General features: G+C 37.5%; 1 protein-coding gene across 1 annotated transcript in view; it reads left to right on the top strand.

Moving 5' to 3' along the window:
• Positions 1-1,261: 1,261 nt before the first annotated feature.
• spon1 (spondin 1) overlaps positions 1,262-15,236 on the top strand; it is a 51,542-nt gene continuing 37,567 nt past the window's right edge. The window contains exons 1-4 of the mRNA XM_005813524.2: positions 1,262-2,007; positions 2,753-2,859; positions 8,880-9,013; positions 14,892-14,965. Of these exons, the coding sequence (XP_005813581.1) occupies positions 1,776-2,007; positions 2,753-2,859; positions 8,880-9,013; positions 14,892-14,965 (547 nt within the window). The 5' untranslated portion in view covers positions 1,262-1,775. The remainder of the gene's footprint in view (positions 2,008-2,752; positions 2,860-8,879; positions 9,014-14,891; positions 14,966-15,236) is intronic.

A 15,236-nucleotide genomic window follows, 5' to 3' on the forward strand; every position in this document is an offset into this window, starting at 1 on the left:
AGGGTAGGGAAGGTGCAGGAAAATGTCAGATAGGAATAAATATTGCCATACCTACTAAGCAGGATCCAAAGTAACTGAGAAAGTTCTTCAGCACTTACACTTCCAGGGAGTGTACAGTGTCTTGTTTGTTGTCTGCACGGCTACTCTAGTGATTGAAGAGCTAGTGTCTAACAGAAAGTATTTATTATTTATGTGCTTTAGACAAGGAAAAATTTAAATAGTAGAGGAAAAGGGCAGTAAGGAAAAGTGGATACTAAATAGAAGCCAACTACAGAATATTTCAAAAGTAATTTCTTATGAAAAAAAGTGTGTTTTTGTGTGTATATGCTATCTGCAGGGGTATAAATGAAGCCAAGCAGGTGATTTTAATGTTTGGACCATATGGTAAAAGTTAGCTATAACATGAATATTTTCAAACATTGTTTTCACCGAAAGCATTAAAAATCATTGGTCACATTTTCAGGACCCATGGGTGCAACATTAACTTTTGTTTTAATGCACTCAGTCATTATAACATCCTTTCATCTACATGTAAAATGTCAATTTGCTGGTTGCAGAAGAGTAAATGTCAGGAAATTACAAGTCTTGTGGGTTTCATCTGCAGATTTCTGCACAAAATGTCAAGTAAGGTGATCAAACAGTTTTGAAATTCTATTGGACTAAATTATCTTTTCAGAAGCCTCTCTGGCTGCTTTCCAGGGATGAGATGCTACACTGTAAATAAATATTCCTAATTTAGAAGTAGTACACTGTTACATTACAAAAGCTGAGGGGGTTTAACTAAAATTTGACTTTGTTGAGCTTAATATCAAGCTATTATGTTATTCCTTCATCAAAAACATACAAGGGATGGTGCTTTGATTCTTTCATGCATGTTTGAGGAGTCCACAAGTCTCCCAAGGGAACCATTCGGAGGTACCTAAAGACGTGCTTGGAGCTGTAGTCTTCCGTAGCTCAGAAAGCTACTCCCCCACAGCTTTTCCACACAGCTCCATCACATTAGTGGCAGCAGGAATCAGCAAACATCTGGTGGAACTGCACATCTGCTGAGCTTATTGTGAACTACCTTAGTTCCATGCTCCTAAGAATGGTTGTAAGCTTTAAAATGGAGTAGCAATGTTGTGATAACTTTCTTAAGGTGCAGTGTTGGAAAAGGAGCTTCTGAAAGCAGCTGCCCATTTAACTTTTATCTACAATGAGACATTTGTCAACATTAGTAAAATAAGGTGGGAATGAGACAGGAAAGGAGGCAGCAAAGTTCGCTTAAACCTCCGTCCTCCTGCTGACGGTTCAGAAGAGCCAATAAATGAAGACTTGTTTAGTCACTGAAAGCAGCAACCTAGAGTTTTTCTTTTCTATGGCTTTGTGCGTCCATGCTATCCTTCAGGGGATCAAGTGATACAGACTACCGTTCGAGTCAGTCAAACTCAGTGGATGTCTTGGCGCTCCTGTTGGTTGGTGAGAACCGCCGATAGGTTTGTAAGTGTCCGTGGCCTTAGAGACAGCCACGCAACGTTCATTACGCTCTGCCACTTGCCCGTGCCCCTGCTGTCCTGCTCAGTGTGCCGCTCATGTAGAGAGAGCGCACAGCGCATCCCAGCCAGTCCTCCTCCTCTTCGGGCTCATTCATATCAGGATGGATTTGCCCCGCTAAGAGCGCACAAGTCCACTTCAGCAGGTGGCAAGTTTGAGTGAGTACCAGAGCAGACCTGTACTCGGATCTCAGACATTCGTTTTTGTCTTCTCTTTAATTTCGGAGTCGTAAAATTAAGAAAATGATAGTAGCCCGACTATATCCACGGGCTGTCCTCCTGCTCTGCTTTATCTCTTCCGCCACCTGCAACACGTTCGCGTTCACCGAGGAGCCCTTCGACAGAGCCGTGAAGGCGGACAGCTACTGCAGTCGGGTTTTACGGGCTCAGAGCAATCGGAAGGAGACCAACAACGAGTTTCAACTCCAGGTTGAGGGGGAGCCGGAGCGGTACCAGCCGGGCAGCACATACAGAGGTGGGTGATCTACGGAGAACAACTCCGTCTGCAAAACTTGAAACAAGTTCACTTGCGATTTAGTTCCAGTGCATAACAAGATGCTGTTTCACAAAGAAGTCGGCTCGAAACGGATACGGTTGCATCAACTTCGGTTGATTTCTTTTAAATTTGAGCATCCTTAATAGCTAGTAAAATTATGTCACTCTCCAAACTCCTGTGCTTATGAGAGTGACTTTAACAGCCCCAGATCTGACCTGTTCTGCTTGTTTTTTTTGTCTGCAGCCAAAGTGCACACTGCAAACATATGCCATCTGCTCTGTGACCGTTAGAGCCAAAGCCATTCTGAGAAACGTATCATAAGTGATCATTTCTGTAGCTGTTAATTCTGAGAATACCTGAATTGTAAAAAAATGCGTCATGTAAATCACCACCTACTATGAAAATTACTAAGTGTCCTTAATATATTTCTTGAAAGTGACATCTAAATGGATAAGAATCTTACCCCTGATTTAAAATACACAAAGATTTGTCATGAAGGCTTTGCATAGCTGCCAGTCTACTTGTAACAATCTGTTTTGTAATGTTGTTAACTTACCAAAATAAAGTAAATCTGAATCTCCAGATAATGGAAATGTGTTATTCTGTAGTCTTAGAAGATAGATTGTTGACTGAGCCCACCGTTTCTGTTTGGATTCAAGACTGTCGTTTACCCCAATTCTCTGTAAATTGATGGTTGCTGTTACTCTTGTTTTTTCTCATCAAGTGAGTCTGACTGCAACCAGCCCGTCTTACTTTAGAGGATTTACCCTCATTGCCCTGAAGGAAGGTGCAGAAGGAGACAAGGATGAAGACTACGCTGGGAATTTCCAGGTATGGGAATAGCTGAAAATAAAGACGCTGATAGACAGTACTCAAAAAAAAAAAAAGAATCTATTTAAAAAAATATTGCACAACTAAAGGATGATACTGTATTCTGTGGAAGATATATGTGTAATATATTACATTTACTGTCAGTGGCTGAAAATGCTACCCTCATGTTGGAACTGAAAATTGCCCCATCTTTCATCTGCTCTCCAAAGCAAGCACTGTGTTTGACTTCAGTTGTCTTGCTTTTAAATGGTTTGATCTGGATGGTTCCACCTCACATGTTGCAACAGGCTAGATTTAGAATATGAGAAGAGCCAACCGTCAGCTGGCTCTTCTCATATGCCAGGTCTGTTGGCCTTGACGCGTGTAAAGTCTAATAAATCTTTTCTTTTCTTTTTTGACATGTGATGATGTATTGGGTGTAGTGTACAATTAGAACTGTCCACAGTATAATTAGAGTTTCATGAAACCAGGTTCAGCCTGAGTAATAAATGGAAGAGGCAGGCATCAGAGAGAGGCCAGAAGTTCAAAAAGAAGAAAAAAATTAGAAGAGAACTGGTGCCGCCACCGTATGCTAATGTGTTGCTGGACAAATGCGTGGGGCTTTTGTAATTATAATGCAGTGCAAGATGTGGTGTGTGGTCTAGAAAATATCTTCTTGCTGCCTGTGTATAATTATATGAGAGATAAAATTGCTAAGGTAGTCGATTTCATTTCAAATATAAGCTTATTTGGCTAGAGTGCTCATCTCCAACATTAAAATTTGATAACTGACAGATCAGCTTGACAAAAATGACTTGTTCTTCGAATTTACTACACTGACCCAGTGTTGCAATACCGATCAAGGTTTTGGAGTGGTTATCCATCTGTCAGGTGGTTGGTAAATCAACCCTTAGAACCTCCTGTTTCCAGCTTGATCATTAGGTAGACAAAAAAATTCGTATAAAGATGTTATTTTCAAGGGTTTGATGAGAACTGAATCAGTATTTTAGGCTGCATCATTCTAAAAGTGACAGAATTACTAGACAGAGCAAAAAAAAAAATAAAATCAAATTTACAATCTAGTATACCTCTACATAGAACTTTAATTTATTTTTTAGGGCTGTACAATATCAGAAAAATGCAACTGCACTGTTATTTATTAGTATTGTATTTATGGTACTGGTTGTGAATAACCACTGCTGTAAGCTTCAGCATCTCAGTCACTTTAATCTCAGTTTATGAAATAATGTTGTGAAAGTCCATACAATTAGCTTATTATGTTGTTGAATTCTAGGATGTGAATATGTCGCACTTAAAAATATATACAATAAACTAGCAAAGAATGCATTTGTGGTTGTAATGTTGTTGGCATTGCAATGGGACCTGAGATTTTATTATTGTGCAGATAAATCAAAACGTCATTGCCTTTCAGCCCTCACGGATACAAAACAATTGTTTTTATCAGTGGAGAAATGGAGAAATCACATGTTGAAGCTTGTGGGGCTTTGAGATTTTTAGCTGCTATCCTTTTAAAAAGAACCTGCAGTATAATTCATGTGGAAATTTGCACAGCAGTCCCCCAGTGGCTGTAGTAAAACTCACTGCTGTGCTGTGGCTTCTGTGAACTTTGACTTAAAGGAGAGGAATATTTTATTTTTGTCTTATGTACACATCATTTCTCATTATTCAGTGCTAATGTTAGAAAATCTAGTTATTATTACTATTTGCAACATATTTTGTGCTGTTTATATGTGGTGGCAGTTTTCAGTGTACATCTTCCTAACCTTATGTCAGAAACATCAGGTTAAAAATTAGTAGATTTCTCTGCTGAAACAGTCATACTGCTGCACACATGTTTGAGTGTGGAGTGTTGAGAAGGTGAGATGAAATAAGCAGATGTGTGACCAAAGCTTTTTAGATGCAAGTATGAAAACATATTGCTGGGACCTGCTTTTGATTATACTCCTGCCAGGATTTTAGAAGCTACGGCCCTCTTTCAAAGTAACCTGTCTTTTTTTCTGTCAATATAGGACAGAGCTTCAAAAATAAAATAAGAAAACATATCTCTCTATCAACTGGCCAATCAGTCTTTCATGTTTGACGTCCTTTATTCCATACAAAAAAAACAAAACAACACAAATTCATTATTTTCAAAAGAAGTTGAGTTGACTGGGGTTTAGTTGTGGAAAGAAAGGAACGAAGAGAGATGCTTCAACAGAAGACGTCAAGGTTTATTTAACATACAGCTCATTTGAAATCTGCTGGTGTGCCCGATCCCAGCCATCTCTGAACAGCTCCTGACTTGATGAAAAGCACTTTTATTGGGCTCTCTGGGGAGGTCAGTTGCCACTGTGTGTGTCTGTGTGGTTTTTGGCAAGACTGTAAAGCAGCACGGAATGTTGGCGATGTCTGGTGAGACATTACTTCTCAGCAGGCTGACAAAATTCGACAAGGAAAGGAAAATTGTTTTGTGACTGCATAAAAGGATGACATAATTGACATGATCTGGCTTTAGAAGATTTGCCTCTTGGGTTGAAAGTCTGCTTTTTGCTTCACCATATTTGGTTTTTCGTATTGGGTTTGATAGTTTTGCTAAGGCTTGACCAGCAAAACTAAGAAGATTCTAAAACAGAGTAATAATAATAAAAGAGTCATGGGTCATTTTACAGCAAATTAGTTGGGTCTTTGTGAAGATGGTGTTCAATACATTTCTATAAGACTCTGCTGGTTTTAACATATGTTGTGGCTCTACCAGACTGGTTGAGGATGCCTCTTTGAAACCATGGGAACATACACAGAAGTGGGGGTGTAATCTGTTAGACCCAGACAGGCTAAATACACAGAAAATGCATGGACACACACACTCACACAGCTCACAGACTGCTAAACTTACTCTTCCTTTGACTTATTCTAACACACACAGACACACACCCACCAACTTTTGAAGGGAACTCGTTCATAACCTGGCATGACAAAAGAAATTCTCTGCTGACAGCTTTATGGAGTGAGAAAGTTCCTCATCTCTACTGCCCTGATGTCTCGTCCTATCAAACACATATTTGGTTTCTAGGGAGTGAATATTAGCTCACTGGCACAGCTTATGTAGTTTTGTGTGCAGTTAAAATCAGCAAGAAATTCAACACATAAAGCGGTTGCCATTGAAGAGAGACCATCATGTATTTTGAAGCTTGTCTGCCTGGCTGGGTGATGTTTTTCTGTCATCGCCTTTCAGCCCTCACGCAAATAAAAAGCAAACAAACAAAAAAAGATAAAAATCTATTTTTTTCAGGGGATCATGGAAACCCTTGTTATGATGCAATTTTAGATGATGCACTTTTTTGACCTGGTAAGGAAAGCTGATGCAAATCTAATGGTACTATGACTACAAGCTGTACTGAGTGACCTCATGAAGTTGCTTATGCAATGACCTAAAGCAAAGTTTTCAAAATGGTTCCTGGACTCAAAGATTGATATATGGTGAGGAGCTCATTCATCCTGGCATGACTTAGATGGAGTTCTTGGCCATCTGCAGCATCAGAAGCACTTTGAAGAGGTTTTCAAGCATCTGACTTGAAAACCTTTTAGATATCTTCTTTATATTTTACTCAGAAGATAAAACTGACAGTATATGTGTTGGGTGCCTTGAAATACCTCACTATCCTGGGGCTGAACAAAAGCAAATGACTTAAGACTAGGGTAATGATAGGGATGAACAATATGTAGATTTTAAACTGTGAAGGATTAGATCATTTAGCATAGAAAACTGGTCTGTTTAATCCAACACAAGTTTTTAGTCTTATCTGTGTTTTCTTCATCCATTAGCAGTCTTGCTTGTTAAACAAAGCTGCTGCTGAGGATGCAAGTCATTTTGCCCCTTTGCTGTGTCTCACCTTTGTCATTTTGTTTTTTTTATGTTGTATGTCATTCATGGTATGTTTGGTACTGACCACCTGTCGGTAAATACCTGCCATATCAGTGACTATGTTGACTCGCGCCTAATTTTTTGTATGACCATCTTGGTTTGACTTTTAAAAGCATGGGCTCCATTTTTCTTGTTCAGCCAGGAATCATTACAATCTAAGAGCACATTTGTAAGTGTGAAGTTCTAATTAACCAGAAAGGAAAAAAAAATAAGTTTTTATTTCCTGCCAACTGCAAAAGAAATTGGCCTCTTGGGTCAATGACATTTATTTTTATTTGACTTGTATCTTTTGGCACCAAAATAAAAATGAACAATTATTCTAGTAAATACCACTGCCTTAGTTTTAGTGAAAAATGTATCTAATAATCTTGCAAGTTCTCCAAGTCAGGGTAGAAGAAAAGCCTCAAACTCAATATTGCTCAATGCATAAGGAAGGAGTGGATATTTGGAAAATATGGATCCATTACAAAGACCTGCTTTTAATAGAAAAGTGCTTTCTATAAAATATTAGCCAAATTAATACATTTTTTACATTGTTTTTTTACATTAATGCATGTCTGTCTTGATTGCAAGGTAAACATTGCTCCCAATAAAAATAGTATGTAACTGAAAAGAAAGAGAATTGTTTCATTTTCATGTCTTTCATGAAGTACAAAACATAATGTGAATTCATAGCCTATGGCAATGTAGGGTAAACTGGACGGCATGCATTGAGAGATTTGACATGACCTTTCATATATATTCCCAACTGACTTATACAAGGATAGAGGAGGTTTTCATTTGCTATTGCTAAAGTATGCCTATAGCCTTGGCATCTGTTTCTGAAATTTATGCAAATATACTCCAAAAGGCAGTGGTATGGTGTCATAGATGATGATTGCATTGTAATGAGTAGATCACTGCACATATTTTGTGGGTTTTCAGGTATCTAATTGATAGTATCTGTGAAATTACTCAGTTCAGGGTCAATCAATAAATCAGCGCAGGGTCAAGAGCACAGCAGCATAATTAATACACATGAGGAGTAAAGGCAGGGAAAGTATTCTGATCGCAAAGAGCAGCTGCCATAGCACAACATTTTGACTACCTTTGTGCTAGCTTTGACAAAATGATTTCAGTACATGCAATGTAGACAACACAGTTTAGGGATGTAAGGGGTAATCCACTTTGACCATTAGCAATAATTAAAGTGTCAGAAGATGACCATAAAGCTCTATAAAAGGAAAATTCCCAAGTCTTCAACACATGGAGAAGTAAAATGAGAGGAAAACAGGATGGCTAAATCTGAGTAGTGTTGTTGAAAACACAAGATTTTCCATGCTATTACGTTGATGAAACATTAGTAGAAACTGGTGAAAATGCAAGTCTGACCAGTTGAGACTCTCTCATTTCTCACAACACTTAAACGTAAACATATTTTGGTCTTCCATGTTTATGACAATAAGACAGAAAATATGCTAACTATTATCTGACATATGACAAGTACAAAGTTGGGCTAACCTTAACCCTTCTCATCTCCTCAATAATCTATGAAGGAGGTGCATGAGGAGGTGATTGGCTGACCAGGTGAGATGAAGAGAGTCCTCCAGTTTGAATTTACACCAAGGTTTCATAACACATTAAAGGTCTTTTGCTGTATCAACCTTCCAGACCACTCAATTCCTCTGGTTCAGGTCTACTCTGATTGAGAACAAACTTCTTGATAACTGCAAAAATGCTGAAAAAAACAAGTTCCTTCAAATGTATTTGTATAGTTGTCATTGTTTATTAATAACTCAAACATTATATATTGTAGTCTGTTCTTCAACTTTTCAAGGCTTTCCTTTATTTTGCCATGGCAATGATGTTTTATTTTTTTGTAACTTCATTTTATTTTTAGTCATTTAAAACACTCATTTGCCCTGTTGCTGAAATATGCTATACTAAACAAAATTTCCCAATGTTTTAGAACGTTATTTGATCATATTGCCATATTATTTTCCCTTTCCTGCAGCAAATGCTTTTGTCAGAAGGGTTTTTGTCTGACTAGTGGCCAAATCCACTGACATGATGTTGTTGAATTCTTGTCTGAGTGTATTTGTGTTGATTGCTGATTTATTTGTGTTTGGTTGTGTTGCAGATAATTGACGAGGAAGAAACACAGTTCATGACCAATTGCCCCCCTGCAGTGACAGAGAGCACTCCTCGTAGGCGGAGCAATATCCAGGTGTTTTGGACTGCGCCCCCTAGTGGCACCGGCTGTGTTCTTCTAAAGTATGTATACAGCAGGGGATGTTGAACTTGTCTAGCAGAGGCAAGTCCTCAGCTCCAATACTTACAGACACATTGCACTCTAGAGGCGCTTTTCCACTAGAACGCCTCTTACAGGTATGGACCCGGTCCACCCTGGCCAGATTCATTTTCCATTAGCAGATCTGGTGAGGCTCTGCCTGGCGGTTCTCAGATTTTTGTGCCTGCTTCAGGGGTAGTACTAGTCTCACCGAGCCAGGTATGGCACCATAGTGATTTGATTGACAGTTGACCACATTCCCTCATTGGCTAGTGATTACCTCTGGCAAACTCCATACAATATTATAGTTTGGAGCTTGGACTGTGGACATGCCGTCTGCTATTAGAGAGCTGCTTAGTACAGAGCAGCATAATTATGTGTTTAATCGTGACCAGCGCCAGGAACACATGCTTTAAGTTTTGGTGCAGAATGACCATAATTTAGCAGACCTGCTATCAGCTTGTCTTTCCCAGTGCTGCATGTATTGAAGTTATCAAAAATTTTATAATTTCAGCTTTCAGGTTTTGTGGAGGAAATAAAAATATGCATTCTCATAACAATTGTACACTCTAAAATCTTTCTCATGATTAAATAAAAATAGTTTTTAGAGGTAAAATAAACTCTGCTAAATATTACTAAACTTCTGGCCTTTAGTTCTTTAGTTTTTTTCATCACTTTTGATCCTGTTTTAATCGGACACCTCCCAATGCAAAACGCATAAAAATGCCAACTTTTCTATCAAAATTTAATTTCTTTGGCAAAATTAACTAATCGCCATTTTTTATTGCAAAACTGAGTGCCATAAAATAATTTGGAAGCTTTAAACCTGCATGGGCTTGGCTGCTTAAAGCTGGATGACAGAAATCCTGTTTTTTTTTTTTTTTTTAATCCTTTTTGTTCCTGATGCAAAACTAATGCAGGTGGTGGAAAGATAGCGTGGGATCTCAAAGACTGAGATCAATGCGTTATTTAAGTGCTAATGCATAATGTTTTTCTGTTATGCTGTCTGATGATACAAAGGAACAATAAAAATGTTGCACTTTTACTAATGCATACTATGATTTGAATGTTGTGGTATGACAAGTTTTCTTTGTTCTCTGTGTTTTTTTCTTTCTCCCTATAAATAACCTCTGAGTTTTTCCTCAGTTTGCTTGCTGCTCTTTTTTTCTGTCCTCTTACTTTATTTTTCATGCACACCCCTTTTTGCTGTGGTGTTCACCTCATTTACACAGAGACCAGTGGGGAGATGGCAATGGATTCAGTAAAATGCAAGGACAGAGGGGAAAATGGTTCAGAAGTGTGACACTGCATTCAGCTCATGAAGAGCTTCAGCTTTAATACGAGTGCAGAGAGAAATGGGGACAGAGACACAGAGTAGCCTCTGCTTTAAAAAGAGTTTGCCTGAATCATAATTACAAGCTGGCAGTAATTATTTGTCTCAGCGCTTACCTTCAAGACAATTATGATGATAGTAAAGTTTTCCAAAGACTCGCATTGCAACAGCTCAAAAATCTCAGTAGTGACATTGATTAGAAAAGTCCATCTTCTGTGTTTGTAAAGTGAAGGATGTTTTTAAATAAAACTGGGTATTTCACACTCATAAACACAGCATATATATGACTAAAGCAGTCAGCTGTATAGAAACACCTTAAAATCAACATATACACAGAAATTGGGAAAAAAAGTGACTTGAGATTAGCAAAAGGACATAAGACTCATGTAAATGTTTGTTTTTAATTTTACTTCACATATCTCAGGCACTTTGTCAATGCCAGTCAGGGTGCCTGCCTCTAGAATATTATTGGTTATCAACAGAAGACCTGCACTGAAAATTGCAAATGTCTACACAATGAGTAGGTTTGTGTGTTTCTAAAAGCTTCCCTGACTGACATGTTGTACCCTAAACTTTGCTGTTTGACAGTATAATTATTGCTGTTATTGCGCTTTCAGATGGAAAAACACGAGCCTTGTGGTATGACTTTGTCCATGATGATAGGGCCAGGCCTGGGTGCACATTCTACATCATAAACTCAGAGAATAGACGTTAAAAGTTTCAAATCTATTTTAAGATCTCTGATGTGTTGCAGTAAGGTGGGGCAAGCCTTTCTTCATCATGTGCCAGCTATACCATCATCTTTAGCTCTACAATGTTATAGATATTGATTTATACGGACACTTCTTCAATTTTTCTGTTACAGTTGTCTGGGTATTTTGACACTTTATTAGTGTTGTTCTGTTCTTGACAAGGCATAAAACACAGGGTTCAGTCACAGTTTAGCAGAAATGTTAGACAAGGCGCTGGTCTTTTTGGCTAAACAGTTTGGGTCAGAACAGTAGAAACGCCAGCTGGCAGAGAGCATGTCCACAGTAAGATGTTTAAACATAGCTTAAAACTGCCAAAGAGGGATGAAACAAATGCCAGTGCTAAAATTAAAAAGATATTGAGAAATCATATTTTTGTAACTGTCTGAAAACTGACATTACATTTCAGGATTATTATTTTTTTTATTTCAATCTTTATGTTTTATTGTCTAAATAACAAAACAGTGCATGCAGATACACATTTTTAAAAGTGTTTCTCTAATGGGAAAGATCACACCGTCCATAAAATATAAAACAGATTAAGAGTAATCACAGTTGTCAACATGTGACAACAAATGTTGCATTTGTCATCCTGTGCACTTAAACATAGGACATAACATTTGCTAATGCAAGATCAGATAGCTTTTGGTAAGAAATGAGCTCCTTTTTAAGCTTCATGTCTTTTTCCTTGCAAACAGCTTGTTTGCTTCTAGAATGTTTCTTTCTTTGCAGTTGGTTTCTTATCCTGTTTGAGTGACAGTAATCATCATACTCATTGTAACCTGGAAATATAAATGGTGCAAAGCTGGCCATCTACAGTATATATGGAAGTGCAATTGGACTAAGAGAAAATATTTCTATTGTACAGTTAGACCTATGTCAGCTATGCAAAATGATGAGTGTTCTGTTTTACATAAGGATTTTTTGACCAGGACTTTTGTAGGTTCCCAGAACAGGTGTTGGTTAGTTTAATGCAGCAAGTGTCTTTGAAAGTCATACTTAAAGTCCTATCCTTTTTGGGCTTTTCATGTTTTAAAAATAACACTTCTGGGGTGCATAAGTTGCAGTTTCAATATCTTTCAATTCCCTTTAGTTTTAAAATATTTTTTGAGTTTTTCAATTTTACCAACAGCAGGCTTCAAATGTTGGTATAAAATGTGTTTGTGTGAGAGGGAAAGGAAACTGCAAGTGTTCAAGGTGAAGAGACTAGATATCTCTGGACATGATTCACAGTCAAAAATATTGTTTCTTTTTTTATGAGAAGGAAACTTTATATATTTGGCTAGTGTGCATTTCTGCAAACTGAAGAAACCTTTTCAGCATTTTGTTGCTAGAGATATCAATTAAAACATGACATAGAATTTTGTTCATGACATAATCCACTGTTCGTTGACTCAAGTGCTCTAAAGCTACCCGCCCTGTTATTATCAGTTCTCAATTTTTATGCTTTTCTTCAACATGTCAATATGTTTTAGCAGCTAAAAACATGGTTTGAGTTGAGACACGCTATCAATACCAAATGCAGAGACAACATTTTAAGGCAATGACAATGTCCTCACAATAAAACAAACTCGTTGGATGAACAGCATTTCTCAAAGTGCTTAATAGGGTTTTTGTTTTGGTACGCTATAAAATCAAGCAGATCTAATTAAGAGCATAAAGAGCATGTTCAGCTAGTCAAGTCAAGAGGTGCTAAATCCCTGTGGTTAATTATCTCTTTGTTGCTTCACACGACCAGAATGAAGCACATTGCTGTCACCATAAAAAGTTCTTTTATATTTCCATTTGTAGGTGAGAAGCAATTTATTTGTAATTTTCTTCTCTAGCATGGATGTTTGTGTGATGCACTTTAATAGGCAGTCTGAGTGCATCATTGATTACACGAGTTCTATAAGCACATACAGTTGTCATAGTCTGTTTATTGTAATAAAAATTACATGATAATCAAAAGGACATATAAATTGAAATTGAATGTGTTCTTACGCCCAAAATACTTATTTCATTCAACTTAACTGAGCTAACAAAATAATTCCATTTTGTTCCCCTGGGTTGTTGTAAAAGATGAAAGAGCTAAGAGAATAATTTGATTGAAGGTTATATTTAGAGGAGATACAACAAAACAAGTTCTTATACACAAATTTGACGACCTTTATCTTGCTTTTTTATCTTCTCTTACTCATTTTTAGTCTATTTTTTCTCTGGAACAAGACCCAACACCACTTGCACACACACACACGCCCACACACCCCCACACGCAAATCAGTACTCTTTCGGGATGATTGCAATCGGTGGTAGTTTGGATCCAAAAAAAGTGAGATAGAATTTAAATTGGATGTTAAATAAGCATTACTCTTCCTGATTATCTGACCAGCCAAGGAAAGTGGGCACGCGGTGAGGAAGAGCTTGCTCCTCCTCCTCATGGAGATATGAGAAATTGGAGTGAGATTGAATTAAAGCGTGAACAATTAGAGATGTGGTGCGGGTGATGCTTACCTTTAACCATTTCATCCAGAGTGTGAGAGGCCATCCTAACCATAAACTGCATATAGAAACATGCGGCAATACTATATTTTATAGTAGCGCAGTTGAGACGGACAGGTGACATACTGTATATGGGTAAATATAGATTTATTTTTCATATATTATTTAAAATGAGAATTTTGTAACATATGAAAAACGTATTTTATTTATGTTGTTTGAATGGTAAACATAGATAGATAGATAGATAGATAGATAGATAGATAGATAGATAGATAGATAGATAGATAGATAGATAGATAGATAGATAGATGGATGGATGGATGGATGGATGGATGGATGGATGGATGGATGGATGGATGGATGGATGGATGGATGGATGGATGGATGGATAGATAGATAGATAGATAGATAGATAGATAGATAGATAGATAGATAGATAGATAGATAGATAGATAGATAGATAGATAGATAGATAGATAGATAGATAGATAGATAGATAGATAGATAGATAGATAGATAGATAGATAGATAGATAGATAGATAGATAGATAGATAGATAGATAGATAGATAGATAGATAGATAGATAGACGCTTTACACGCCGTGGCACAGTTCAACTTCGTCTCCACAAAGAACGATTCCAGCTGGACTCAGCCCATCTGGCTCCCATGGTGCCATCATCAGCTCCACCTTGTCAGGGTTTATCCCCATGGAAACTTTCCTGCAGCCAAGACTGGCGTTTGTAAAGAATTCAGGTCTCCGGAGGCTTATTTTCTGTTGTTATTTTCTCAAGTCCTATGGCCTCTGGGAATTTCTTTTGACCAATTTACATGTCAAGAGCCCTCTTAAACCTGCGTTCCCCACCACAGAGTGCAACAAGATTCGGAGACAGCTCAATTTGGGAAACCTCCCCTTTGCCAGGCCTCTTTTTTTAGGAGCATTGCTTTTGCCCTCTCATTCGTCTCATTCCAACTCCCGGCACACAATATAATGCATTCTTTCTTTTTTAAGCTCAATCTTACATTTACTCTTATTCCTTATTTTGTTATCATCTGAATTTTCATACTTTTACTTTCACTTTTGTGTTTTACTAACATGCAAGCTGTGTTATATTGAACTTAATGTAAGGCTTCCACCTTACCAGCATATTTATCATAATTATATACACAGCAAAGAAAAAGAAAGGTGTATGCTGTAGAAAAAGTCAACTTATTTACTCTGCTAGAAGAGGATTTTAATGTTGGAGCTACCTTAACAATATTTTGTCTCAATTCCTTCTTCTTCTTGTGATTGCTTTTAGGGCAAGCATTGTACAGAAGAGAATCATCTATTTTCAGGATGAAGGTGCATTGACGAAGCGAATGTGTGAGAAAGGTAAGCTTAATTTACTGGCATGGAATAAATGTTTACTAAACATTTAGTTTCCTTTTTATTACCATACTGGTAGTGCTCTTTCCCCACTGTGCTATTTATGTGTGTATTTTCTTTCTGTTTTAACTTAATTGCAGGGGATTTCTTGTTTGCTGTTATAAATACTATAATGAATAGCTACATAATTCTCCTGGCTTTGCATGGTATTGGTTGCCATATAGCAGCACCTCAAAAAGAACTGTACAGTACAATTTATGCTATTTCCACGTTCCTC

The sequence above is a fragment of the Xiphophorus maculatus genome, chromosome 4, assembly GCF_002775205.1.
Source record: "Xiphophorus maculatus strain JP 163 A chromosome 4, X_maculatus-5.0-male, whole genome shotgun sequence".
Lineage (NCBI taxonomy): Eukaryota > Metazoa > Chordata > Actinopteri > Cyprinodontiformes > Poeciliidae > Xiphophorus > Xiphophorus maculatus.